General features: G+C 38.4%; 2 protein-coding genes across 5 annotated transcripts; one reads left to right on the top strand and one right to left on the bottom strand.

The window, feature by feature from the left end:
* Window positions 1-4764: 4764 nt before the first annotated feature.
* Window positions 4765-20739, bottom strand: LOC144634648 (uncharacterized). 2 transcript variants are annotated; one of them, XM_078493668.1, is made up of 3 exons: window positions 20677-20739; window positions 13730-13908; window positions 4765-7586 (listed from the first exon to the last, which is right to left on the bottom strand). In XM_078493668.1, the coding sequence occupies exon 3, from the start codon at window positions 6917-6919 to the stop codon at window positions 5951-5953; it is 969 nt and encodes a 322-aa protein (XP_078349794.1). In that variant the 5' UTR covers window positions 6920-7586; window positions 13730-13908; window positions 20677-20739; the 3' UTR covers window positions 4765-5950. The 2 variants fall into 2 exon arrangements, with proteins under 2 accessions (XP_078349794.1, XP_078349793.1); XM_078493667.1 differs by lacking the exon at window positions 20677-20739 and having other exon boundaries at window positions 13730-13940.
* LOC144634698 (putative glutathione-specific gamma-glutamylcyclotransferase 2) lies at window positions 13589-25971 on the top strand. 3 transcript variants are annotated; one of them, XM_078493733.1, is made up of 4 exons: window positions 13589-13968; window positions 18442-18656; window positions 21757-21792; window positions 25086-25189. In XM_078493733.1, the coding sequence occupies exons 1-2, from the start codon at window positions 13831-13833 to the stop codon at window positions 18646-18648; spliced, it is 345 nt and encodes a 114-aa protein (XP_078349859.1). In that variant the 5' UTR covers window positions 13589-13830; the 3' UTR covers window positions 18649-18656; window positions 21757-21792; window positions 25086-25189. The 3 variants fall into 3 exon arrangements, 2 of the variants coding, with proteins under 2 accessions (XP_078349859.1, XP_078349858.1); XR_013567230.1 differs by lacking the exons at window positions 13589-13968; window positions 18442-18656 and adding exons at window positions 21208-21666; window positions 25849-25971 and having other exon boundaries at window positions 25086-25796; XM_078493732.1 differs by lacking the exons at window positions 13589-13968; window positions 18442-18656 and adding an exon at window positions 21208-21666 and having other exon boundaries at window positions 25086-25971.
* Window positions 25972-26262: the final 291 nt, after the last annotated feature.

The following is a 26262-nucleotide window of genomic DNA, read 5'->3' on the forward strand; positions in this document are numbered from 1 at the left end:
CCAAGGGCCTGAGAACTAGAAATATGGTTTCCAGGCTCTCTCTGAAAATGTCACGCAACTCACGTAAGTCGCTCGCGATTTTGCGTGCCGCTAGCAGGGCAACCATTTTTTTGTGTCTGTAAACGGTCAGAAAAAATGGTTTTAGCGCGTTTAACGTTAGCGAAGGTTTTTTTAATGTTGTTTTCTTTTATAAAAAAAAAGTCGCAAGCTTAAACCTTTTTTGTCAATTAAAGGTTCGTCGCCCTAAAGTACAATGGTTGGTTTAAATGATTGGTACGAAGTTCAGTCTGTCGGCTCTTCTTCCGGCAGTTAATTAATTTGTTTACCCATTTTTTTTGCTTTTTCTTTAGTTCCATTTCCACGACTGCTTTCCAGATTTTTTTGTTAGCTTTAGCCAAGATTTGCTTAGCGATTTCAGTTTTTTTTGCCTTAAATTTTCCGGAATTTTTTCAAAATCATAGACATAGTCGTACACTTCTCCTAACCTCAAAAAAGCTTCATGATATTTTGTTAAAGTAAGATAATCCAACGATTTTTTTGGTAAAACTGTCGTTATTGGAACAAATTCTTCGTTTTTTTCACTGTTGGGTAAGTCTTCACTTTTTCCAAAAAGTTCTGGTTTTTTCAGTTTCATACTTTTTTTTAAAGTAAAGTCTCTTTCCAACAATTCTTCAAAAATTTCTTTGCTAAGCTCTTTAGTTTTCAGTTTTGAAATTGCTACAACCAAGCCGTGTATAAATTTTGTCATGTCAACACTTACATATTGTTGTAAATATCGATCAAAAATTTTTTCGTTTTGGATGTAAAACTTTCTCGTTCTCGGTCCTTTTGGTTGAAAAACATCTCTCGTTGGCTCCATTTACCCTGAGGTGTTATTTGTTCAATTGAAAAATAAATATAGCACACAGGTGGCGCTCTCTGTTGCTGCGGGCCGTTAGAGGTGCCGCCAACGCCTTTTTTGCAACTCGTTTCGCGAGAGGGGTAAGAAAGGCGTCTTGCGTTCCGCACACACATGTAAATTAGGAGTTGTGGACACAAATTGTGACAAGGAGCGAGGCGAGCCAGGGCGAGCCGAGCGAGTTGTCACGGTTTGTGCCACAACTCCTAATTTACATGTGTGTCCATTCATCTGCCATAAACTATAATAGCTAAAACATGTTTGTCTTTCAAAATCACATCTTTAATGAAGTAGCACAAGAAATGAGACGTCAGTTTATACTCTCACAACTTTTACAGAAACAACTTTTGATAGAAAACCTGACTGAGACTTGTACAAATCTTGCAAGTTCCAGTTCAATGTTTAATTTAACAGAACAAAACAGCGGTAAACGCTGAATAACTCAACGCGAACTCGAGCGAACTTTTACCAAATTAAATCAAGAAAACAGTCTGCCAAAACCAAGGACAAACCTGCAGTGTCTTAGTCATCATCTGAATCAAAACTCGCTTCAATCCCTCGGAGTGAAGACGGCCCGTATTCTTGTCCTTCCTTTGTGCGAATTTACTCAAAGGTTTATTCAACTCGGCAGGAGGAATTTCGATTATCTCGCTTCGTGTTTCTCTTTTTGCTTGAAGAAACGTTGTGACAAGGCCGTCTTGTTTCGTTTTCTTTAAAGTGTTTTGGTTTTCCTGTTCTGCAATATAAACGACTCAGTGGAGCCGTTAAAGACACAAACAAACCTTGAACGTGTCTCCGCCATGTCGCCGGTGTTTACGACAAGAATCAAAATGGCGATACGGTGTTGTTCACAAGTGAGTTTTCGCCGTTCGCGCTTGTGATTGGACGAACGACGTTTTTTCACTAGTGAGTTTTCATCGTTCGCCTTTCCTATTGGCTAATGCATTTTACGTATCATTTGTACGCAATCGTTTTTTCGTGAGAAAATCTCAGTATCTATGATATAAATAACAATAAACGTGAGTAGCCCAAATCTTACGTGACATAACCAATTAAGAATGTGAGGGGTTCAGCGCTCGAATGCAGCGAAGTTTAAAACGATTAAGAACGCAATTTGTACTGGTACAAGTCTTTCACACACTAAAACGTTGCTAATAGTTAACCAAAGGGAACTAATTTCGTGACAATTGATTATTTCTGCTGAGTTGCACAATTAGAATTGCAACATTCAATGCAGGTGTGAAGTGATATTTACAAGTTTTTTTTGTAGCCTGTTGTGAAATTACTTCCGGTGGAAGCAGTAAACACTAAAAGTTTTTGCTTCTGTTCAGAAGTTAATGCATCGCCATTAGAAAAAAAAACAGCAACTGTTTTACTGGAAATGTAGGTGTTAGAAATGGCATGTGTAGCCGTAAGGTAAAGAATAACGCGAGGAGAAGCGGCTTTTGGTAATATCCAAACGAAAATTTACTTCTCAATGTGGGGTTAAGATTGCGTGACGAGACAAAAGGTAACTCTGTCGTGCGTAACCTTTATCGGGAACCCTGCATTAAGCCGAGTAGAAATCTTTCTAACTCGAAAGGAAACAACTATTTCGATTAAAGGCAAGCGTCAAAGTTTACCATTTTCAACCAAGCCAAAGTATACGAGTCGCAAAGCGCCCAGCCGTCGCGACTGACAAATACAGCATTTCCTCCGCGAAAATAAAAAAAATGCTTGAATTGAAAGACGTTTGAATTCTTCCATGATATGTTCGAACAACAACGCCCAGGATAAGCCTTCTACTCATACTAACTTCATGCAAAAAAGTCGATATCTCGAAGAGATCTTTAATCATCCTTCACAGGCTATTAGACGTCCTCAATTTATATTTTATTGAAGGTTTTCAGCTCGATAGCATTCGCGGACTCTTCCTCTTAGATGTTGAAGGATAAAAGTTTTTCATGAGTTCAGTTGACTAGCAATAATTTCCGTGCAGTTTGGACCAAAAATCTGCTAATTCTTCGAGATGAATACATTACATAGGATATTCAGAGAAACTGGAAAAACGGACAAGCTCTGAAAAAAGCCATGGCTTGCTTACCTTGTTGCCTGTGGTTTTGTTCCGCACTGAGTTTTCGTAGCCTGTTTGTTTTCTCCCTTCTGTTCCTTTCTTTTCAAGTACGCTCAAACCTGAGAAATGAAGACCCAGTTATTAAACAGCCACAGTTGCCGAAACAGGTAAACTTCAAAACCTTTTTGTCTACTTTACTGAATTCGGCGTTGTACCTACCTCATCTCCCTGCTTTCCTAAGCCGTCAGTCTCAATCCAGGTACTCATAAAGTTGGCTTGCCGCTAGCTTCTTTGTCACCAAGATGGACGCTCAACTCATGCACGTTTTCGGCGAGTGGTGTATTTGGCGCAACTAATTCGAATAAACAAAATTGTGAAAAAAAATTAGCATAAACGAGCATGTCTGCTCCAATCAAGTGAGCGTGCCTATAGCAACGCACGAGAAAAATTCGCAAGTTGGCGAAGAAGCATTCATTGCATAGCATGCTCATTTTGGTATTTTCGGGGTATTTTTAAATAATCCTCCGCCGGGAATTATTCACTAATCTTTTTAATGTCATGTATTAAAGCAGCTTGCGGGAATTATCTCTGAGTTCTGGAATTACAGGCTATCCATCATTTTGCTGTGGATAGCGTTGTTTGCTTTGCCAATACCAGTGGAAAGTGCGTTATATGATGTATGTAGCGCTATCCATCCTCTGAAAATCTTGGTCTTTTTGCTCATTCAGCATTGCTGTTTTATAGTCGGCAACTCTTGAGAAAAAAGTTAACACAGAAAGAACACAATGTAATTAGAAACTAACAGTAATCTTATTCGCGCTTCAAGATTCCGCATTGTTTCAACTGCATAATTTTCTCCACATGAGCATTCTGAGACTTGTGATTTTTGTCCTTTGAGACTGAAAAGACTTTTAACGTGTCTAATTTGCTAAAAAAAATTATGAAAATATATTTAAAATTAGTGAAAGCGTTCATTAAATTTATTGCTTCAAATTGCTTTTCGTTGCTAATATAACCCTGTCTGACAAAGCGAATACCGTGAAGAAATGATCATCGCAGTGAATTGCAATTAAACGGAAATTGGAAAAAAGAAACTGGAAAAACTTCTGGCTTCAACGGGAAGCCAGAATTTTACTTTACGTCAAAGTGAATACTTTAAGGTTACTATTGTTAGCGGCTACTAATTTTAGTGATTTCAGCAAGTTGGGCAAAAATTGCTATATTTAGTGCTCGCTAAAATTTGTCTATAGGTCAATTTTAATACTCGTTTACTTTAAGTGCCCCCTCCCACCCCAAAGGGAAATCAAATTATGCATAGTCGACTTGAAATCGATTAAAATTAAATTATTTTAAAAATGGATGCCGGAAACTTGTTCTTTCTGGCAAATATTCGTTCAATATGAGAAAATTTGTTCTTTTACTGAAGATTTATTTCCATCTTAGCTATATGTTTATAAAAAACTGGTTTACACGATATCACTAACTTTTTAATTCTACGGGCATTTTGCGGGCGCTGTAATTGTTGACAGAAATGAATGAGTTAAAAGTAATCCTTTTGGGGTTAAATTATCTCACAGCTCGGTAAATATCCACCACCGACCTTTCCAAGGCCTTTGTTCGACTCTCCACCACTTCTACTTCGGTGAATACCGTAAAATTCCGATAATAGGCCCCCTGGTTACAAGCCCATCTACCTGGAAACAAAAAAATTCATCCAGTTATAAGCTCCCCCAGATATAAGTCCCCCTCTGCTGGATAACAGTACTGAATATGGCTAAATGTTGCTTTATTATGAATTTTTAACTGCCATGGCTCGTTTCGAAACGTTTTTTTATTCCGCTTACAAGCCCCCTCGGATACAGGTTAACAAAAACCCCTTACAAAGTTGTATAAGCCCAGGGCTTGTAACCGGAATTTTACGGTAGTTGTTAACTATTATACGTCGTTTGACCTTGTATATTATGTTTATTTGAGACGGTATATTTTTCCACTGGAAACACAATTTACGGATGAACGGAGTCTTTGAAACTGAATCCCGGAACGCTGTAAAAACACGGGGAAAATATTAAAGTTCCGGAGAGCACCACTTGGCTTGCGGAATGGAAATTCGTCATTATCTCCTGATATGAAAGGATCTACTCCACTGAAAACTTCCACGGAAGTAAAAAAAAGGTCACATAACTTGGTTCCAGCAGCACGTTCTAATTACAAAAGGAAACTGCTCAAATTAAAAAAGCAACAATGATCAAAACTACATACATACCAGTGCACAAAGGGATGGCAATGTTTAATATACCATGCTTTAAAAGATCTACTGCAACCTCGTTCCCAGGGTCTCTCTCTCCCCGCCCCCAAGAGCAGGGAGAGAGAGACCCTGGGAACGAGGTTGGATCTACTGTTGGCTCTTTAAAGGATTAAAAATGCTGAGTATTGAAAGAAGTCAAAACGCCCTAAATCATCCTAAGTTAACGGCTCAATATAAACTGAATTACAGTGATGCACACCATTGCTTCTTGACAATGCTTTCAAAATTTTTTTCACGTCTTTGATACGTTTCTGATAGAGTCCACCCGTTTCTACTAGAGCTTAGGGCACGGAAACAACACAACAAGTGCTATGTTCCAACTTTTCACTTAACCTCAGCCCGACGTGCCTTTAATTTGGATCGCTCAAAACAAGCGAAAACAACCAGAAAGTGGCAAAACAAAGCTGTCAGCCGTGTCAAAGATGAGTAAAAAGAAACCTTGTTGAGTTGGGCATAGTGCAGTGTACATCACTGTGATTCTTTCGGTGATCAGTATTGTTACTCTCATAACATGTATCGTTAACGTTGAATAAACATTTTAAAGAGAAAATAGATACTGATCTCATTTAGGGATAAACAAGTAATACATTGCCCAACAAAAACCCAAATATTATTTGCAAACGTTTTTACCTCAGGTCTTCACTTTTGAATGCTCTGGTATTGGCATTTGTCATTTATAAAATTCATGTTTGTTTCAAACTTTCATATGATCGTCATAATGTTCAGCAAGAATAGCTTCACTAAAGAATTCTTCTTGACAAATCCAACAGCTGTATGTTTCAACTTGGTTCACTTTTTGTTCCTGTAAACAAGATGCTTGTGAAGACGAATTACCATGAACGGCGCACTGAGAAGCTGACTTTGTGGTACGTTTTCTTTCTTGATGCATTGGAAAAGAGCTAGCTTGAGTGAAACTCTGACCAGACTGGACACATTCTGAAGACTTTTCTCTTCTGTGGGTTCTTACATGTCTATGCAAGTTTCCTTTCTGGCTAAAACACCAATCACAAAAATCGCATTTGTAGGGCTTCTCTCCCGTGTGTGCCCTTTTATGCAAATCGAAGGCACTCCTCCTCTCAAAGCACTTGCCACATTGTTCACATTTAAATGGTCTGTTGCCTGTGTGGTTTCTCTTAATATGTCCGTGAAGACTAAGTGCCTGCCTGAAACACTTACCACACTGCTCACATCCATAAGGATTCTCCCCAGTGTGTTTTCTTTCATGTCTGTTCAAGTTTCCTACTTGGCTAAAACACTTGCCACAATGCTTGCACTTGTATGGCTTCTGTCCTGTGTGTGCTCTTTGATGCACCTCAAAAACACTCCTCCTCTCGAAGCACTTGCCACATTGTTCACATTTAAATTGTCTGTTGCCTGTGTGGTCTCTCTTTATGTGTCTGTGAAGACTTAATGCATGACTGAAACACTTGCTACTTTGCCCAAACTTAACAAGTTTCTCCTCTGTCGCTCCATGTGTTATTTTGTGTGCTCTGAGGTGTGATGCTTGTGTAAAACACCTATCACACTGGTCACATCCATAAGGCTTTTCCCCTGTGTGTGTTCTTCTATGTCTGTTAAAATTTCCTACTTGGCTAAAACACTTGTCACAATGTTTGCACTTGTATGGCTTCTCTCCTGAGTGTGCTCTTTGGTGCACTTCCATAGCACTTCTCCTCTTAAAGTACTTACCACACTGTTCACATCTAAATGGTTTCTTGCCTCTGTGTGTTATTTTATTGTGTCCGTGAAGACGTAGTGTATGACTGAAACACTTGCTACTTTGCTCACAATTAACAAGTTTTTCCTCTGTCACTGTGTGTCTTATTTTATGTTCTTGGAGGTGTGTTGCCTGCCTGAAACACTTTCCACACTGCTCGCATCCATAAGGCTTCTCGCCAGTGTGTGTTCTTTCATGTCTGTTTACGTTTCCTACTTGGCTAAAACACTTGCCACAATGCTTGCACTTGTATGGCTTCTGTCCTGTGTGTGCTCTTTGATGCACCTCGAAAACACTCCTCCTCTCGAAGCACTTGCTACATTGTTCAAATTAAAATGGTCTGTTGCCTGTGTGGTTTCTCTTAATATGTCCGTGAAGACTAAGTGCCTGCCTGAAACACTTACCACACTGCTCACATCCATAAGGATTCTCCCCAGTGTGTTTTCTTTCATGTCTGTTCAAGTTTCCTACTTGGCTAAAACACTTGCCACAATGCTTGCACTTGTATGGCTTTTCTCCTGTGTGTGCTCTTCGATGCACCTTGAAGGCACTCCTCTTCTCAAAGCACTTGCCACATTGTTCACATATGATTGATCTCTTTTCTGTATGCATTCTGTAAATAAGTGGATGAAAAGAAATATTTTGAGTGTAAATCTGAGTGTCTGCTTTGAAGGATTTTGTGAATTAGGGGGATGGTGAAATAGACCTGTTTTACTGCATTTGGCTTCAAAAATGTGTCTGGGGATATATCTTTTTTACATTCTCTAATTGTCAAAGTTTAGAATGAATGAATGAATGAATGCAGACATATGTCTGTGCATACTCTTTGCACCAAATGGAGGTTATTGTTATTAGTGTTATTGTTGAGCCTGAGAGAACAGGGTTGCATACGTTGGACAATTTAAATTTTCAGAAGAACGTTCTGACCCACCCTACCCTTGGGATTTAAAGATGGGTCAAAGCAGTTTTAAACCTCCACAATGGTCAGGTATTTATAATTCATAAGAAATCAATTTGCCATCTTGTGAGCCCAGACTTCAAATTCATGCGTGAGAATGGTAATATAGTTCAAATGCCCCCGGCATGCCCAGTCAATAAAAATTGATCATCAGAATGCAATAGCTAAAATCTATAAATTAATTAAAAAATTAATCGATTAACATCGAGGTTCATCAATCTATGAAAATCGACATTATCAGTTGTAATAAATGAAAGGTACAATAGGTAGACTACAACACTATGGCACAGCAAAACACATCTAAAATCATTATTAAACAATTTACATGACAATCGATGAAAATTGTTGAAAATTGATTAAAATTACTGAAGATCGATACTGACAATTCTCTTGATCTTCAATTTTCATCGATTTCTGATATCAATTGATTAATTGAATATTATAGAATTTTGTTGATTGGGCATGTCAGTGTCCTAGCGGATTTGGTCCCCCTGAACCATATTCACTAGCGAATTTGGTCCGAGGGGAGACTAACTTCGCCAGCAGATTTGGTCCTTCCTCATGAATTTGGTCCCCCCATCAAAACTCATGTAACAAGAAAAATAATTAAACTTTTTTTCTGTACACGTTGGGATCATCAACGAGTAAAAGCTAGACTATTTTTTAAGATAAGAATATGGACGTGGTACGTCCCAGTGTAATTGTGTATACCAAAGTTTACATCAAAATGCATGCATCAGAGTTGTCTTGCTCAACATCCTGTCACAACTTTTTCCAAACTTGAAACAACTGATTTTTTTACATGAGCTGAAAGTGCAAAATCGGCCAAGCGAAGAGAAAGTTGCATGAATGAGGTAAGGTTTTTATTTTACAAAAATAGCTTTGACATGTCAAAACAAGTACGGTTTTGCAATGTGAATATTCTGTACTCGCTCTGAATCAAACGCTTGAATGCCACAAAAATATACATTTCCTGCTAAATAGAGCTGCAGTAGAATGTTTGCAAAACCTTCAGTAGGCTAATGATTCAAATGTGTGATTCAAAGCACAAATGATGAGTTGGCCGAGTGGGAGTATGGGTCTGGTCACCAACACGACGAAACCACAAGCAGAGCAAAGAGCATAGCAAGAACTGAGTGTGCAGTTAATAAATTACGAAACAAGATTAAACAGACCTTAAAATAAAAGTTTGGTAGGGGGACCCCAGGGGGGTACTAGGGATTTTAAGTGACAGGGATGATCGAATCAAGACCCAAAAAAATCCCTACGGCTTCCAACATAACCCAAAAAAATCCCTAGATCAAAACTTAACCCCTCAAAAATCAACAGCAAAACATCTTCGTTTGCACTTTATTCTGTTGAGAACTTTGCCCCGTTCACTAGGGTTTTCAGGTCGACAAAACTAACTAAGACAATCAGTAGAGTCGATTGCATTTAATCACTTGGCTCACTTTTAATCGTATTCACTCAATACAACAGTTGTGCAAGAGCTACTCTAAAACATGAAAGGGACGGGTAGATTAGTTGTTGCTAGGCGATAATCAGAAAAAGTCAATCAATTCTACTAGTAAAAGTGTTCATTGTCTCATGAAGTCAAGACATACTTTTTACATCTGTCACTGTACTGTCACGGAACATGAAGTCTCCGACAACTCGCAGAACTACACAGGCAAGGCACTACCACAAATCTTCAGATTGTTTTGAATGCCCAAAAACATCCCTACTCAAATCAAAAAAATACTTGCCAAATTTTCCTACCCCAAAAAATCCTGGAATCAAAAATTTCAACCCCCCAAAAAATCCTTTGATCATCCCCGTCACTTAAAACCCCGAGTACCCCCCTGGGAGGGGTATCAAATCGTTATGTGGGGACCATATCCACTCGACCACATTTAAACAAATCAGCGCTGGCCGGAAGTCAAATTCAAAACTAAGGTAAACAAACAATAGTACACATGAAATTTTGCAGATTTTTGTCTCATGGAGAAACTCCAAAAAAAACTCTGGACAGCCAAAAAACAAAAAAGGCGAGCCTAAGCTTTAAGCATATCTTGCAAATAAAATTGAGTCAAAGCAAACTGAACTAGCACAACATGTGGCAGAGTACAGATTTTGAGGTGTCATTTAACTCTACAAACGGGAAACCACACAGTGTGGACTAATGACCTCTGGACACTTCCTTGGCCACAATCTTTTGCCTCTATTCAATACATAATGCCTTCAAATAAAACAGTGCCCCTTAGAGAGAAGTCAGAAGCAAATAAGGCCGAAAGACCGTATTTAACATAGAACGGCAAATGTCGCGTACCCAGCTTTATTTGCCAAGACAGTTGATTTTTGTCTCTACCGGAAATAAAAAACTTTGACTACGTCACGAATAATTAAAATCCACCAATCAGCACATTGCGTCCAAAATTTGGACACGAACGCTCGCTATCCTGAGAGATGCGTGCAGGCTTTCCTTCTCGGCGCTTCGCACCTCATCGCCGGTGCTCCGCGTCGTCCGTCCGATCATTCCTGAAACCCCAGGGGCGGATACAGGGGGGTGTATAGGGTGGATATCCACCCCCCATTTTTCAGTAAAAAAAAAATTCGAAATGTCACTTTATTTGAAATAGAAAATAAATAAAGAAAGAAAAATTAGCTCTCGCTCATGTCTGGTTGTTGTTACGCCACGTTTTGCCGTCTGCCGCCACTTAGGGTTAGGGTTAGGGTTAGGCCCTAATGGTCTGCCATTCACCCCCCTTTTGAAATCCTGGATCCGCCCCTGAACCCTGTTCGCAGGTTACCAAATCTGCTGTGACACCAGCACAAAATAGAAGGAATGTGTGATAGTTTACTTAGTCAAACTCTGCAGGGAAATATAAAGAACTTACGTATGGAAAACTGAAAGTACTTTGCCTCATTAACTGGGCGGAGACTGGGCCGGCCCAGTTCATAAATCGCCCGGCATTTTTTTGTCGTGTCGGTAAATCGTTCCAGACCCACTCGGCCGCCTCCTTGGCGAGGATTCATTTCACTCACCTTTGATATTTACTCGGCAAGAGCCATTAAATCACTTTTCAATTTAAAATTAAATAAAAAAACCCTGATTTCTGTTAAGCGTGAAATAGATATTTTTTGTGTTACTCAAGCGTTTGACTCAAGCGAGTACTGGAGTTCGAAGCCGGTGATTGTTTTGAAAACAGTAATTGAAAACCGTAAGGTCAGTCACGAAATGTGTTTGCAGCAAGCTTCACGCATAACTGCTCTTACAAAAACAGCTGGAAGCTAGAGTATTTTTGAACCGGAATACTTTGAAGATGCTTTCAAGAATTGTGTTCATTTTCATGCGTGCACAGTTGAGCCGGCAAAGTCGCGTATCAAAGACGATTGAATGTTTGCACAGCAAAATATTCTTCTTCTTCTCTCACACTTCTCAGAGTGTTCTCAAGACTTCAGAAAACAAAATGGTCATGTGTAGTACTTCTACAAACTGTGATAGAATTTTTGAAAGAATCCGTAAAGCCAAAGTAAGTAAAAGAAATTGTCTGCAAAATGAGAGTCTTGGTGCAGGTAATTACATAATTAAATTTTGCCACGGCATGCAAAATTTCACGGTTTTGAAATTTTCTAAATCTTTATGGCTTTGAAAAGGTTTCTTGACACCATCTTGAATAAAAATTCATCTGAAATTTTTTCATGTTTCTTTCACTTGTTCACGTTTAGTTTGGTTTTAAACGAACAACATCTATTTATCCGTGTGATGTTTTTGATACACATATTTACCTTGTTTGTCGTAGTAGTTCGCTCGGCCGTTTTCTTGGCCATGATTCAACTCACGCACTTTTGATGTTTACTCAGCAGGAGCTTTTAGATCACTCTCCTGTTTAAAATTTTATCTTATGCCCTGATTTCTGTTAAACGTGAAATATATATTTTTGTGTTATTCAAGCGTTTAACTCAACTGACCGGTGATTCAGTTTGGCAGCCCCAAGTAATTTTTTGTAAATGAAAAACATTACGCCAGTCACGCAATGTTCTTGTAGCAAACTTCTGCTTTTTAAAACGACTGATAAGCCAAAGCATTTTTGGGTCAGACTCCACTTTGTCTTGAAGATGTTCTCCATTTGACAAGAATTGTGTCCATTTTGTCCATTTTCATCTGTGCACAGTTGGGCCGACAAAGTCGTCTGTCACATACGAATTGAATGTTTGCACACCAAATAACCTTATTTTGGTTCTTGAGGTAAAAACTTTACTCGCACACTTTCTAAGAGCCCAGAAAACAAAATGGAAAGTAAAGTAATAATATAATTATTTCTACACTAGAATATAATTTTTAAAGGATCGGAGTTTTAGCCATCGAGTGAAATAATTGACGGCAAAATGAAAACTTGCCCTTTGGCGCGGATATTTAACTCACATTTAGTTGGGGTTGTTAGGATTTTAAAACGAACAGCATCTGTTATCTGATACGCAAAATATTTTCTTTTGTATTTTTGTTTTAAAAATTTTCTGTCATTCGTGATGTTTGAGTGACTCGTTTTATTCGTTTTGAGGGTTTTGAACAGCGTGCGGTGTTATCTGATACGCGTGATCTGATGCATTTTCTTTTGCAATTGTGTTTTGAATATTTTTTTCTTGATATTTATGTGTCTCGATTTATTTGACCAGGAGCCGAAATTGTAATTTTGTGGTTGCTACGCTAGTTCTTTTTAGCGAAAAAATTTTTTCATTTAAGGGTTTTGAGTTTCCATCGGAACCGCGATGGAGAAATTACCTCGGCAATGAATCACGCAAGCAAGAACTGGCGTTTGCGTGACTGCGTACTAAAATGCAAATACAGCATATAGGCAGGTTTTTTGATCGAAAAATCGGCTTGACTTGAGGAACTCGCGTGTTTAAAAGCTTAAAAGCTTTCTAATTTTTTCGAATTCCTTAACTTTTTGATTTGTTTGGGTGTGATACATTTTTTTAAAATAAAAAAAAAAAACGCTTCTATATTTTTAACGAATTCCTTCTTATTGTTTGTTTACTTTGGTCGGAGATAATTTGAAATGGCATTCGACTGATTTGAGTTCATTTATTCAATATTAGGAACGCACCAAATGTTTTCATCCTAATCAGTCATTTATCCAGGCATGTTAATAAAAGCAGCTAATGTGGTGAAAAACATTTTGACACACTACCTACAACTCACGGAAACTGCATAACTTAGCAAACCTCGGTTAGTGTGTCACAGGAACGAGTAGAGTCAAAGACTGCAGCGGATGCGGGGGGGGGGGGGAGGAGTAGAAGGGAAGAGATTCGAAAGTGAATGGCAATGAAAAGTAAAAATAATAATAATAATAATAATAATAATAATAATAATAATAATAATAATAATAATATAGCGCTTTTCAGATAATCTTCCATTATACTAAGGTAAAAACGAAAATCTAAAAATACCAAGGTTATTCAGTATTTAGAATAAAATAAAGATTTAAAGCCTAAGCAGGAATTTGTCTTAGAATAAAAAAAACCACAGTCATGTGTTACTCAATTTAATGGTATTTAAAAGTTTTTGCTGCACTTGCCTAATCAAATAGTTAAACATTGACCGCCCAGTTTTAAGCTTTAAGCTTTAGGCGTCTTGTTTTAAGCTTAATTATCATCGCACTCCACACTGATTTCCCGCCATTTTCCCCAGGGATATTTGCACCCGGAACTTGCCTATCTTTCATTGCCTTGTTTTAAATCTGCGGCCTGCATTATCAAGCTATCATTCCCTCAACTTGTAGAGTACTAAGAAAGCTTACAAATTATGCAATTCCTACCTTGAATATCCTGGTGTAAACATCGCGATCGTAAAACCTCAGCAATCTGCACATCTCAAGACTAGTAACTAGTGTCCAGTTGGCACTCATTGGCGCGCAAAATGAAGCATGTCCCAGGGCCCCTGCAGGGCGGTCGACGCGCTATGGTCGACTCATGGAGTGCAGATCTTTTGTTTTCTCTGCAAGAAGTACAGCGACACAACAAAGTTGACGATGCTTGGATAGTGATCGATGGAAAGGTATTCGTTTTTTAATTTCAACAAAAATTCACCTTATAGATCAGAATGATCCAGTGGCGGCAATGTAAGCTTAACTTGGACTCAATGTCGTCAATCTGTATAACAGGGTCGTAAACAGGTATATTTTTTCATCGCTGATCCCAAATTTTAGCTCTAAATTTTGATCCCTGATCCCCAAAATGTGGCAACATTTGATCCCTGATTCCATTCTGATCCCATCCGACTGGCCGATCCGGATCCCATGACTTGTGACCCGGGATTCCGGGTCCATGATCCCGATCCCGAGGCTGTGATCCCTGATCCCATATGCCTGGTTACGACCCTGGTATAACCTGCAATCAGGCCTTCTGTTTTTTCGCGGCCGAGAAAAATAACGCCTGATCGCAGGTTACAATCTGTATACATACATTTGGCGATGTCTTTATACTTTTGGCAATGCAAAATTTTATGTAAGCTAGGATTATATCTGTATCAGATTTACAGATACTGTTATTATACATAACATTTCTTTTACAGTAAATGGTTTGAACCCAGGAGTATCACCCGGCGTATCAAATCGAACGTTCGGTTTTCGAACTCAATCGAACGCAATCGAACTTAATCGAACGATTAAATTCGATTTTGTTCGGTCATCGAACGAAATCGAACTCACAAAAAATAAATGCAAATCGAACAAAATCGAACGTTCGATAAAGTCCGATGACGTTCGATTTAGTTCGGTCGTCGAACGACGCCAAAGCGAGCGGCTTACGTCGTATGAAGATATGATCTGAATCGAGCGAATGTTCAGTTTTCCTTCATTTGATGATCACGGGGATAAATTCCCGGGTAAATGCGTCAATCGATGAAGCCATCTTAAGTTATGTTTCCTTTATTTCCATACTTTTTATGTCAAAATGGAGAAATAATTCTGCCACTAACAACAATAAAAATACGGTTAACACTGATGTCACATACGGCGTGCACCTTCATCCCCATGTGCAATGCTATATTGTTTAATCGATCATATAAAGTTTTAATTCGCAAAATGTTATTCTAAAATACGGTTTTCACTTGATACGATACGCAGATACATCGGGGGTTGTATTTGAGTATTTGTAATTTGATCCCTCGTACGAGTTTTAACGTATTCCCGGGCGTATTAGATTGCTCGAATATTATGTTTTATTTCTTTAGGATCAAATAAAAAGACAAAGATTATACGATACCGTGTCCAGTCACTTATTCTAAAACCATTTAAGGAATGATCATTAACTTTTTACTCGCTCCGCTAGGTTCCAATTTTGTTTTTTAAATTTTAGCCACATCGATTTCCGAACTTAATCGAACGCTTAATTCGATTTCGTTCGATTTGGTTCGGAAATCGAACTCACAAAAAAAATTGTTGTCCGATTTCGTTCGATGACCGAACAAAATCGAATTTAATCGTTCGATTAGATTCGATTTCGTTCGATTGAGTTCGATGAAAAATTTGTTCGATTTCGTTCGATTTGATACGCCGGGGTATCAGTAGTTCGTATAGTGTGATCGTCTGGGTGAGAGTAGTTCTGAGAAGAACTGTTGTTGGGACTGACGTTTCGATGAAGTCATCTTCAGAGTCAAGTGAAAAGTTGTTGTCAGTCGATGATGTTATAAGTCTGGTCCGTTACGTTGAAGTTGTTTGGTCAGTTCAGCCGTGATGTTATTGGCTGTAAGACTTGTGTAAAGTTTGTCAACAGTAATTGGTCAGTTTCGATCCGTCTATTGTCAGTCAAATTAAGTTGTTCTGTTCTGTCTATTGTTAGTCAAATTAAGTAGTTCTGTTGGCGTTTCGTTTGTCGGTCTTGTTTACGTTGTGAATAAGTTGTTTGTAAGGTGCCGATAGTTGTTGACATCTGTTAATAGGCGTCTGTTCTAAGTTTGTGTACCAGCTTTCCAGAGTCAGTCGTTGAAAATAGTTAGTACTGTAGGTTAGGCATTCAGCAGAGTCCCAGTCGATTTTGTGGTTAGTAAGTGGATGGTGTTCAGAAATGTGATTGTTGACATCACCATTACTTGTCGCACGTATGTGTTCAGTCAGTCTCGTGTTGAGGTTTCTACCGGTCTCAACGTTACTACCAACTGCGGTGCTCAGTACCGCAACCACCGAAACTTTACGGACTACCGAAACTACACAAACCTGGTATAATAGGTATAATAATTATTTTGCATACAATTTGTAATGCACTAGTCATTTGTTTCCCCTGCTCCCCCACCCCCACGACATAGCAGGGGAATTTGCAAACAAGCAATGCTAATTATGGGGAATTCCACCACCCACCAGGGCAGAATTTCTTTGCAAAACCACCACCCCCCGGGGCTAGCTGAAAGACCTTGTAAACAAAGGGATTGTCTATTTCTGCGCTAAATACATCTTGAGAAACAACAACTATTAGAAATGTTTCAACCAGCTTAAAGTACTTACCACTGAGGTTGTTCGGAGTATAGCTTTTTGATCAGACAAATAGTGTGGGAGAATAACCAATGAGCTAAGAGGACTTAAGCCATGCCAGCAACAAACACAGTTGTTTGGTACCCCCTCTTGAACTCATTCTTGTCAAGAGAAACCTGGCCACATGGGTGGCTGTCACAATACAGGGCATGTGTACTACATTTTGTTTTTAAGCACTTTTAGTAAGTAAGGGGCTAAGATTAAGGAATTTGTGATTGAAAAATTATTAAGAAGATAAATTCAAGAGAAAATATTTAAAAAGTGACAGGCCAAACACGGCTCGCACTGGTCGCTAAATGTTAGCCTTTTTATGCTCTATAGAGCCGTTACAGTATTAATTTTCTTTATGCCATTGCGTTTGCTAGCTCTGTGGCATATTTCGTTAGGTTTATCTGCTTGTGTTTGTTGAAAGATTCTTAATAGCCTTTCAAAGAATGTTGTAGTCTATAATGTGTTTCGGATCAGTGGATCTCCAACCGTCATCTTGTTTATCTGAAGTGGCGGTTAGCTTGAAGGACAACGTTTCGTTAACACGGTTGCGAGGGTCTAAGATCCAACGGAGTCTTTCAAAGGCTACTGCATTCTCTAAGGATTGAGAGCGATGGTTTCTTTGAGTTGTTTTTAAGCTCCTCTCAGTTTGAGTGGTTGTGTGGATATAAAAGGATTGTTGACACTTACTTTGTCACGCTATCCTGCTTGTGAGGAATGCAGCCCAGAATCCATTGCACACAGTCTCCTCGTGAGTGCTTTGTTTTTGAAAATTTCCCCGGGGTTTCCCGGGGGTATTTTAGGTCAGGCATAAAATGGGGGTCTGGGCATAAAATCATCACAAAGCTGCAGTAATTCCCCCACTATTGCCCGACAAAGTCCCCGCATGTTGCAGGTGTGGGGGGGGGGGGGGGGAGGAAACAAATGACTAGTGCATAACTCTTGTTCTGTTCATGACTGTCATTCATGTTAAGGATTATGTGGACTATTATGCATATGATAATTAATGTATGAGGAGTGTCGAATGGTAAATGCGAGACTTTGCGAGACGGCGAGACTGATATTTTTTCTGTGAGCCCGAGACCTTTTTAGCCTTGCAAAAGAAATCGAGACTGCGAGAAGGCGTCAAAGAAAAATTCGAGACGACGAGACCCCTGAAGTTTGGCTAAAATTTCGCGAGACACACAGTTTTTAAAGGACCATTCACCACCCCTTGTATGGTGATCTGCAGAAATCTTTCCAAAATTAGTAATGCTGCCAATAAGGATAAGGGTTATTGCTAAAATTAACTTGTTTGCCTTACATGGAAGTGTACTTAAAAAGAATTTGTCTGGCATCTTACAAAGCCCTGCACTGAAGTTCATTAATAATAAAAACAATCATGAAAGTGATAAATGATCGTCGCAGTGAATTTCCAATTTAAGCAATTGGAATAAAGAAGCCTGAAAAAAATTCAGGGCTTCAACGTGAATTTTTTTTTTTCAGGCTTTTTTATTCCAATTGCTTAAATTGGAAATTCACTGCGACGATCATTTATCACTTTCATATACATCCGCAGTTCATATATGAATCATTTCATATACATAACATCATAAAAACAATCATCTTGCTCAATCTTTCAAAATATTGCCTGACTTTAGGCAACAGCCTTGTATAACCTGAGTGGCAAATATATTTCCAGGAGCGCACTTTGGATATGAGATGGTAGATAGCTAACGAGGCACAAAGCGATGAATTGGCTATAACGATCTCATATCCAACAAGTGCAAGTGGAATAATCGTTTTATTAAAAACACCCAAAAAATTTCAATATATTAGCTCCCCAGCTGTTTTCGTTGATTCATATCAGCTACCATATTTGAAGTCAATGGTTTATGAGCTCATATTCCATTGCCTGTTAACCAATCAAAACTCACAAATTACAATAAACCATTGCTAGTTTTTAATAACAGGAGATATTCTATGGGATTTAATAGGATAGTATAACATTATTGTATAAATATTTGTGTTACCAGGTGTATGATGTCTCAAGTTACGTGGCAGCTCATCCTGGGGAAAAAGCTATCCTGAGAAATGCTGGTGGTGACTCAACGCAAGGATTTCGACAACAGGCTGCTCACAGAGTTGTAAAAAACCACATTGCTTCTTTGTTGGAGAAGTTTTACATTGGCCTTTTATCAGCAGGAGAAGAGAGATGCAGTGAAACAACAGAGCCAACATAGTTGTCATGGTATGCTACTTTCTATATTAAAATAGTTATTTATGCCCTGGTAGTTGAGCCAGTGTGGACAATATGGGAGGCTGTGTGCCATATGAGCCAGAAATTCAAAATTCCAGTATAATGGTTGACCACAAGTCCCAGGGGGTACACGGGATTTCAAGTGATGGGGATAATCGAATGGAGGCAAAAATAAAAACCCAAAAAACCCCTAGGGCTTCCAACAAAACCCAAAAAATTCCCTAGACCAAAAATTAACCCCCCAAAATTCAACAGGAAAACATGTCTGTTTGTACTTTATCCGCAGAACTACGCAGCCAAGGCAATGCCATGAATCTTTAGATTGTTTGTAATACCCCCAAAAATCCCTACTTAAATCCAAAACATGCTTGCCGAGTCCAAAAATTCCAAACCCAAGAAAATCCCTGACTCGTCCCCAGTCGTCTTTAGAAGAGACGACTGGGGACGAGTCAGAGAAAATCCTTTGATCATCCCTGTTACTTGAAATTTTGAGCACCCCCCCCCCCCCCCTGCCCCCCAGGCCACAAGCTACCAAAAAACTAAAATAACTGCAGGCTAACCAAATTGCAGAGTGCTATTAAGGCTAACCGTGCTTTTTAGGCTAACCAATGTGTTATTTAAGGGGTGGTGAATGGTCCTTCTAAAAATGCATGCGTGTCTCGCATTTTTCTTTGATGCCTTCTCGGAGTCTTAAAGGTCTTGGGCTCGCAGAAAAGATATCAGTCTCGCCATCTTGCAAAGTCTCGCATTTACCATTTGACCCCTTATTTAGACTAAATGGAATGGTTACATGGCTCGCTGGCTCACACAATGTCAAGACCCTTGTTGTGCCCAGTATACAGCCTTCTTAACAACCTTGCATTGGAAAGGCAATGGTCAATCCAAGACTTTGCAAGATGGTAAGGTCCTTGTTTTGAAATTTAAGACCCAGACTTAATGGTTCAAACAATTTCCAAGTCCAAGATAATCCAAGCACAAGACTTATAAAACTTCATAATCTTAATTCATAGCTTATGTTCATACCATGGTAGTTTGAAAGCCATAATAATTATGATAACAAAACCAAAAGTTAATCACCCATTACTATTGAGTTGATATCACCTTTATTTTTTCCTTGAAACTACCCTAAGGTGTTGTTCTCTGTATTGCAATAGATCTGGTCAGTGTGGGTACATAAGATGAGGAAAAAGCTTTTAAATGCAGTATAGTTCAGCTTACAGTGAACTGAACAAATAACCAAAATTCCAAGACCCTGAAATGGAGGTTTGAAAATTAAGATTCTGGTACTCATAATGCTGATTAATACTAGATGTGGAGACTTCATTTAAAAAAGCCAAGATTTGGAGAATTGGCCAAAAATTGTTAAGAGTCAAGCTATTTATACTCCTAAAGATTGCTCTGATGGTTTACATGTCAAAATGCTGCTGAATTCAAAACTAACAAGAAACATTATATGTCTGGCCGAGGTCAAATCAGTCAAGAGACGGTCTAGCAGACTAAGCCAATTTTGAGTGTTGGTGTGCAGGAAAATTCTTTGTTATCTGGCGGTTTACGGTCAAGAAATTTATGGCAGTCTCTTTCTTCAGGAAAAAATAAATTAAAGAAATTTGCAGTCAAGGACGAAAAAAATATGGCAGTCTGCAGACTGAACCCCCTATAAAAGACCCTCAGTCAAGGCGTCCACAAATGTCCTGGAGGGGGAAATTTAAACAGGAAATATTAGCTAGATTAAAATGCCCTGCCCATGCCTGCCCCCCCCCCCCCCCTTCAAATGGCTTAAAATTGATTGATGCATTACACCAGAATTCACCATAACACAGCTGAAAATGTTGAACAAACATAGTTTTTTAAAATAATATTATTAATGTTCTAGTATTTTCCAGCATTTCGATGTTCCTGGTTTTAGAACAAGCAATAATAGGTTATAATGTTGTTCTCCATCCTATTCTATCCCATTTCTACCTTCCAAATATCCTTCCATCAATTCATTTATTTGTCTGAATGTACTTACGAATGAAATGAAGCTGTAACTTCCTCAAAACCACCAAGGAAGGAAAAACGTCAGTCAAATCCTAGATATCAAAGATGATAATTAATGCCATTCAAATTAATCAAACCATACAACACACAACTCAGACACTCAACTAGTACTTTATTACTTTATTTTTTACCTGAAGATTTCAGTTAAATAATTATAATAAACAGCAAAAAGAATTAATTAGATAATACTGCTAGGATTTGGCTATTTGCTTCTTTGAATGCTCCAGAAACATTTTTGCTGCCGAGAAGCAGTGTGTGCTTTTGAAACACATGCTTACCGCGTGACTAGAGGAAGAATTTATTTCCGCGACGATGTATCCTTGTTTTGCTTGATCGTTCGCAGGCCGTCACGCAACGCTCCCTTCGTTGTGTGACGGCCCATGCTTTCTCCGATCCTTGACATCTTATATTATGAAACTCTTTTAGAATACTTCCATTTCATCGTGAGATTCTGAATAGACTCGAAAAGAAAATGAATTTTAAAAGATGTAGATTTATTTAATTTTTTCAGAAATGGACACGCGCCAGTGAAATGAAATTGATCGATTGTGTTGCGTCAGCCGAGTGGGCTTTTCCCTTTCAGCCAATTAGAAAACGCGCCTTTGATTACGTAGGCTCGATTGGCCCCCGGTCTCGCATAACAAAGGCACATGCAATCTCGATGTAAACATAGGAGTTTAAACCGGCTACTTCGAGTAGGACTTTCGCTTTTCCGACCTTTTTCTCTTCTGATGGTCTAAAATCTTCGTGTTACAGTCTGTAAAATAGAAATATGATTGAGAAAATCAATTCTCAATCAACCAGCAAAGATGAGACTTCACGAAGTCTGTGGATATTTGGCTACGGGTCCCTGATTTGGAAGCCCGATTTTCCGTTCGAATATTGCGTAGTCGGTCATATCGACGGATTTGTCCGGCGATTTTGGCAGGGAAGCACTTGGCATCGTGGTAATGCCCAAGAGGTACAGAGTGTTTTGTTTGTAGCTGTCTATAGATATTAAATAGCATCTATTTGAAATCATGTATCTTACGGCGCGTTGTTTTGTTTTCAGCCCGGGCGAGTGGTCACATTGGTTGAAGAGAAACAGGTATATTTTGATTTGATAATTGACATGTAAAGACTGTAAAATTCTTCTTGGGAAATTGTAAAATATCGTGAAAACTTATTCTGTTAGAGAGTCAAGAAGAATTCTAAATCTAACATATCATGAAAAGAAAATTTCTTTGAAAGAGGGACATCTTATGTTGATTCCGAGCATCAGTAGTCAAAACATTATTCGGTTTGCGTTTACATTGTTGGTGTCATTTTGACGGGAGCGATTTTATTACAATGATCTGAATTATCTGAAGCAATTTCCAGTCATTTTCGAGGTGGATCTTCTCTCAGGCTGACATGTTTTTAACATATGTATATTGATCTGTTAGATGTAAGGGTACAAAATGTCAGAAATTTTGTACAATCTGTTTATAATCCATCCCCAGATATAACAATGGAGTCAATTTTGCAATATAAAAGCCGTAAACAAATTACCTGGAATGAAATGTCTTTTCTTTTTTTTTTGCGAAAAACTATTCTGTTCAATTTTTCCGTCATTGTAGTTCTGCGAAAAGAACGTTCTAGAATTGTTAGAATTGTACATTCAAGTGAATTGTACAAGGTCATATTTTACAACTTTGATTACATTTGCATATAGTTCCAAGCGTCCTTTATATGCTTTCACGCAATGGTGTTATTTTAGCCATAATGGCATTTTTTCAGAAACGAAAGCAATCAATATTTTACACGATCGGCCCCATGTTAGCCCCATGCCTTGTGTTAACCTGCTAGATGTTGTTATTCGGAGCTTTTTCAGAGCGTGGGTAAAGACAGGTCAAAGTCCGCCTCTTTTTGTGGTTGTTTTGGTTCAATAGGCCTTCAAAATCGATTTTCTTTGCTGTCTGTCTTTTGTGTTTTCTTTGTTAAAATTGCCTAATGTTCGAAAACGTTCATACAGCCGCTTTGTACACTAAAACAAAGTTTGCAGTACAGATAATTTGGAAGAAAATATCTAGCTTTGTGCTGTATTGAATTCGTTCTTGTAATTTCGACAGAAACTTCCCGATCTTGTTATTGCTCTTTTCATGAAAAATTAACTTGAAGTGCTTTCTTTCATATGCAAATCAATACTCCCGCCTTTGTGGTTTTTGAGGTTTCACTTCTAAAGCATCAAAAGCAGCATGGATGTGCTTTTTGTTGATTTTCCTTTTTTGTGAAGGTTTGATTGTTAAGAATAAAATAAAACTCCTTTCTTTCAAAGGTCAATGATTTCATGCCTTTGTCTTCCTTAGCGATTCAAAGACGGGATGATTTCGAATGATAAGCAACTTGATAGCCTGTCTTATTTCAGCTCTCACAAATCGAGGCCGAGAAGCGCTACGTTTTTTTCAAACTTTTCAGCATTTTTTCTTCATTATTCTTAGAGGTTTTATCTAGTTTTGATAGATGTCTTCATAAGTTTCTTATTCAAGGTCCCGGCATAAACTCTCAGAATTTTTTAGTGAATCAGTTAAAACCAGAGGAAAGCATAGAGATTTAGTGAAGATTTAGTGAAGATTTAAGGTTAATAACAATGAATTATTGATAGTTGGATACCAAGAAAAATACAGTGGAAACCCCAATTTTTCAAACCTCTCGATATAACTCGAACCAAACGCCTTCAGTAGAACAGTACTTTCGAATTTGTTGCCCAGCGATTTCCGGTACAATTTTCACCCCTTGGAGGTTCAAGATTTCGGAATTTCACTAAACAGGCATCGCATCGTTTGTCATATTTTTTCGAGGCATACCAGCTTTCTATTTGTCTTTCTGAGGGTGCTGTTTCGCGGGACAATTTTTTGACCACTTGCACTATGATCACACCATGAGCAACAAATTCTTAAAGCCGCTATGTCACGGTAGTTTAAAGGTATTAATTGGAAGTCCACTAATAGTGGCCTGGCATTGCTAAAATGTGCTGTTCTAGTCATGAAAATTGTCAAAAGGTGGTTTGGCTACGGACGGATAGGGCAGTAGTGTCGAAGTAGTGGCATAAAACTTTGAAAACGTCTGTCAGACAGTTTGATATTGTTACTTGGAAGAATATCACTTATAAACCATTGATTACATTTATTCACACCTTGTAGAATGAATATATGTTGTGATTTTGTTGATCACTGAGTGCACCGTCATAATTCTATCATAGTTTACACAAAAACTTATAAGAATTCTCATGATACTGCCCCATTAAGTCGTTCGTATGATGTATAAAACATTACTTTGAGATTAAAGAAAATGTCGAAATACCTTATTATAGGAATTTAACGATACATGTAATTAACGCGAATTTCAAAAATTCGCGTTAATTACATGTACCTTAATTTACGTCATTGTAAATTAAAATCACACTATTTTTCAGCATTGTTATTTTAAGACACCTTTATTTCCGGAAAAGTTATGTTTAAACGACATCTACTTCTCCGTGAAGGCTGCAGGAATAACAGAGGCAGCGGAAAACACGAGGACGGGATGTACTCCATCCCTGGATCCATTCATTTAATATTAGTCACTATTTGGTCTGTTTAAGTATCTTTGTTGTGTATAGTTAGTTAGTAATATAAGTTCTCTTCGCGCCATGAGGCGCATAAGGCTGTAACTGTCTCTCGCCAACTATCAGAATTAATTAAACCTCAAGTTCTGTTGTTGGACGTTGTTGTTTTGTCTTTTAAATAGCGTAGTTTGCTATAAAAAAATACTACGCATCAAATTCGCGTTAATTAACTGCATGTAAGCACACACCACACGAGAATTCGCGTTAATTAAATGCATGTTAACATAAATTTTCGACAATTCGCGTTAATTTTATTACGCGTGCATTTTGTTCGCGTTGTTAAAATGCTTCGTTATATTCCTATAATAAGGTAATAGTTTTTCGAGGAAGAAAAACAAAAAAGAGTCGTTAATAAACCGAAAATAAACAATGATGGTTACGACTTAAGATTAAACACGGATTGCTAACGACTGAACTTATACAAATTGGCCAATGTTTTAAAGATGCTGTATCCATGACATTAGCCTGCGAATACAGCCGCCTCTCATTCGCGTCCCGCAACGAAGAGCGTGCTTCGCTCTTCGTTGCGGGACGCGAATGAGAGGCGGCTGTATTCGCAGGCTACCATGACATAGCCCCCTTAAATAACCTCAGAGAAAAGCCTTGCAACGTTGCTGAATTTTGTTGAAATTGCTTCATGCAATGTTGGTTGAGAATCGGCTTGTGTAGCATGCGTTAAAAATCAATGATTGCAAGAATTAAACTAGATTGTTTGGTTGTTGTTGGGATGTAAATATCTTTTTCTTTCTTCATAGGGGCGCGTTTGGGGTATTGCATTTAAAGTTGCCAAAGAAAACGCCGAACGTGCAATGGGAAAGCTCAACGAGCGGGAAATCGCTCTTGGCGGCTACGAACTTCGCCGTTTACGCTTCAACTGTAACGAGAAACCTTCGCACAGCTTCAGTGTGTTAGTATATGCCGCTACTCCAAAAAACCCGCTCTACCTTGGCCCGGCAACGTTGGAACACATCGCAGTTCAAATTGCCTCTGCTCGCGGACATTCTGGTCTGAATGTAGAATATCTTGTTCGAATGGCAGATTTCATGAGGGAAGAAGTGCCTGATTATGACGAAGAACACTTGTTTGAATTGGAGAAATTGGTCAGGAAAGAGTTAGGACTGTCTACAGAGGTCTCAACGCCTTGGACACAGTTAAAATCCACTTTGATCATGTGAGGCTAAAACCACGCGGCGCCGGCGGCTGTTGTACAGTTGTAAATAGTTACTGAAATTCTAGAGCAGATGGCTCGTTGAATGACGGAATGTTTTATTTTGAAATTGAATAGAATACAAAATTTTACGATCTACAGTTTTCATGTAAAAGTGGAGAAAAATCGATTATGGTTTCTACTAAAAAAAAACATTTATTTAATTGTTCAAGTTATTGATACTGGTTACAATGCGCATGTCGCAATTCAATTTGAAAAATATTTATTTTCTTTAGGGGGAGTACAATGTTCTGACTGTGTTCATATTGAAAGTATTAACCACCTTAAGGCCTTTTATATATTTTCGCGAGGATTAAGCTTGGTGTGGAGCAATTGAAATTTAGAAGAAAAGAATTCACGATATTACGAATGCATAACAACCAATACAAGGCATCTCCCTTAAAACGAAAAATATACAAGTTTCTTGTGTTGAATGATGTCCCTAGTATTCTGTTTGTCAATTTTTGTTGCGTTCTTTTTTTACTCAACACAAATTGAGCGGGTTTTTCACAGTCCAGTTTGCGAAAATGAATCCTACGCGAAAATAAAAGGCCTTTGAATGTAAACTATTGTTATTAGAAATTGTTGTGAAATTGCGAAGTTTATGCGCGATCTTTCGTCAGAGGTGATCTTTACACAGATTGAAGATAAATGTAGATTTGTCTTGAGGAATAAAACGTTAAATAAATAAAATGTCAATTTTCCCATTTAAAATGCGAGCTTTT

Source organism: Oculina patagonica, chromosome 13 (assembly GCF_052425735.1).
Source record: "Oculina patagonica isolate OP01 chromosome 13, crgOcupat, whole genome shotgun sequence".
NCBI lineage: Eukaryota > Metazoa > Cnidaria > Anthozoa > Scleractinia > Oculinidae > Oculina > Oculina patagonica.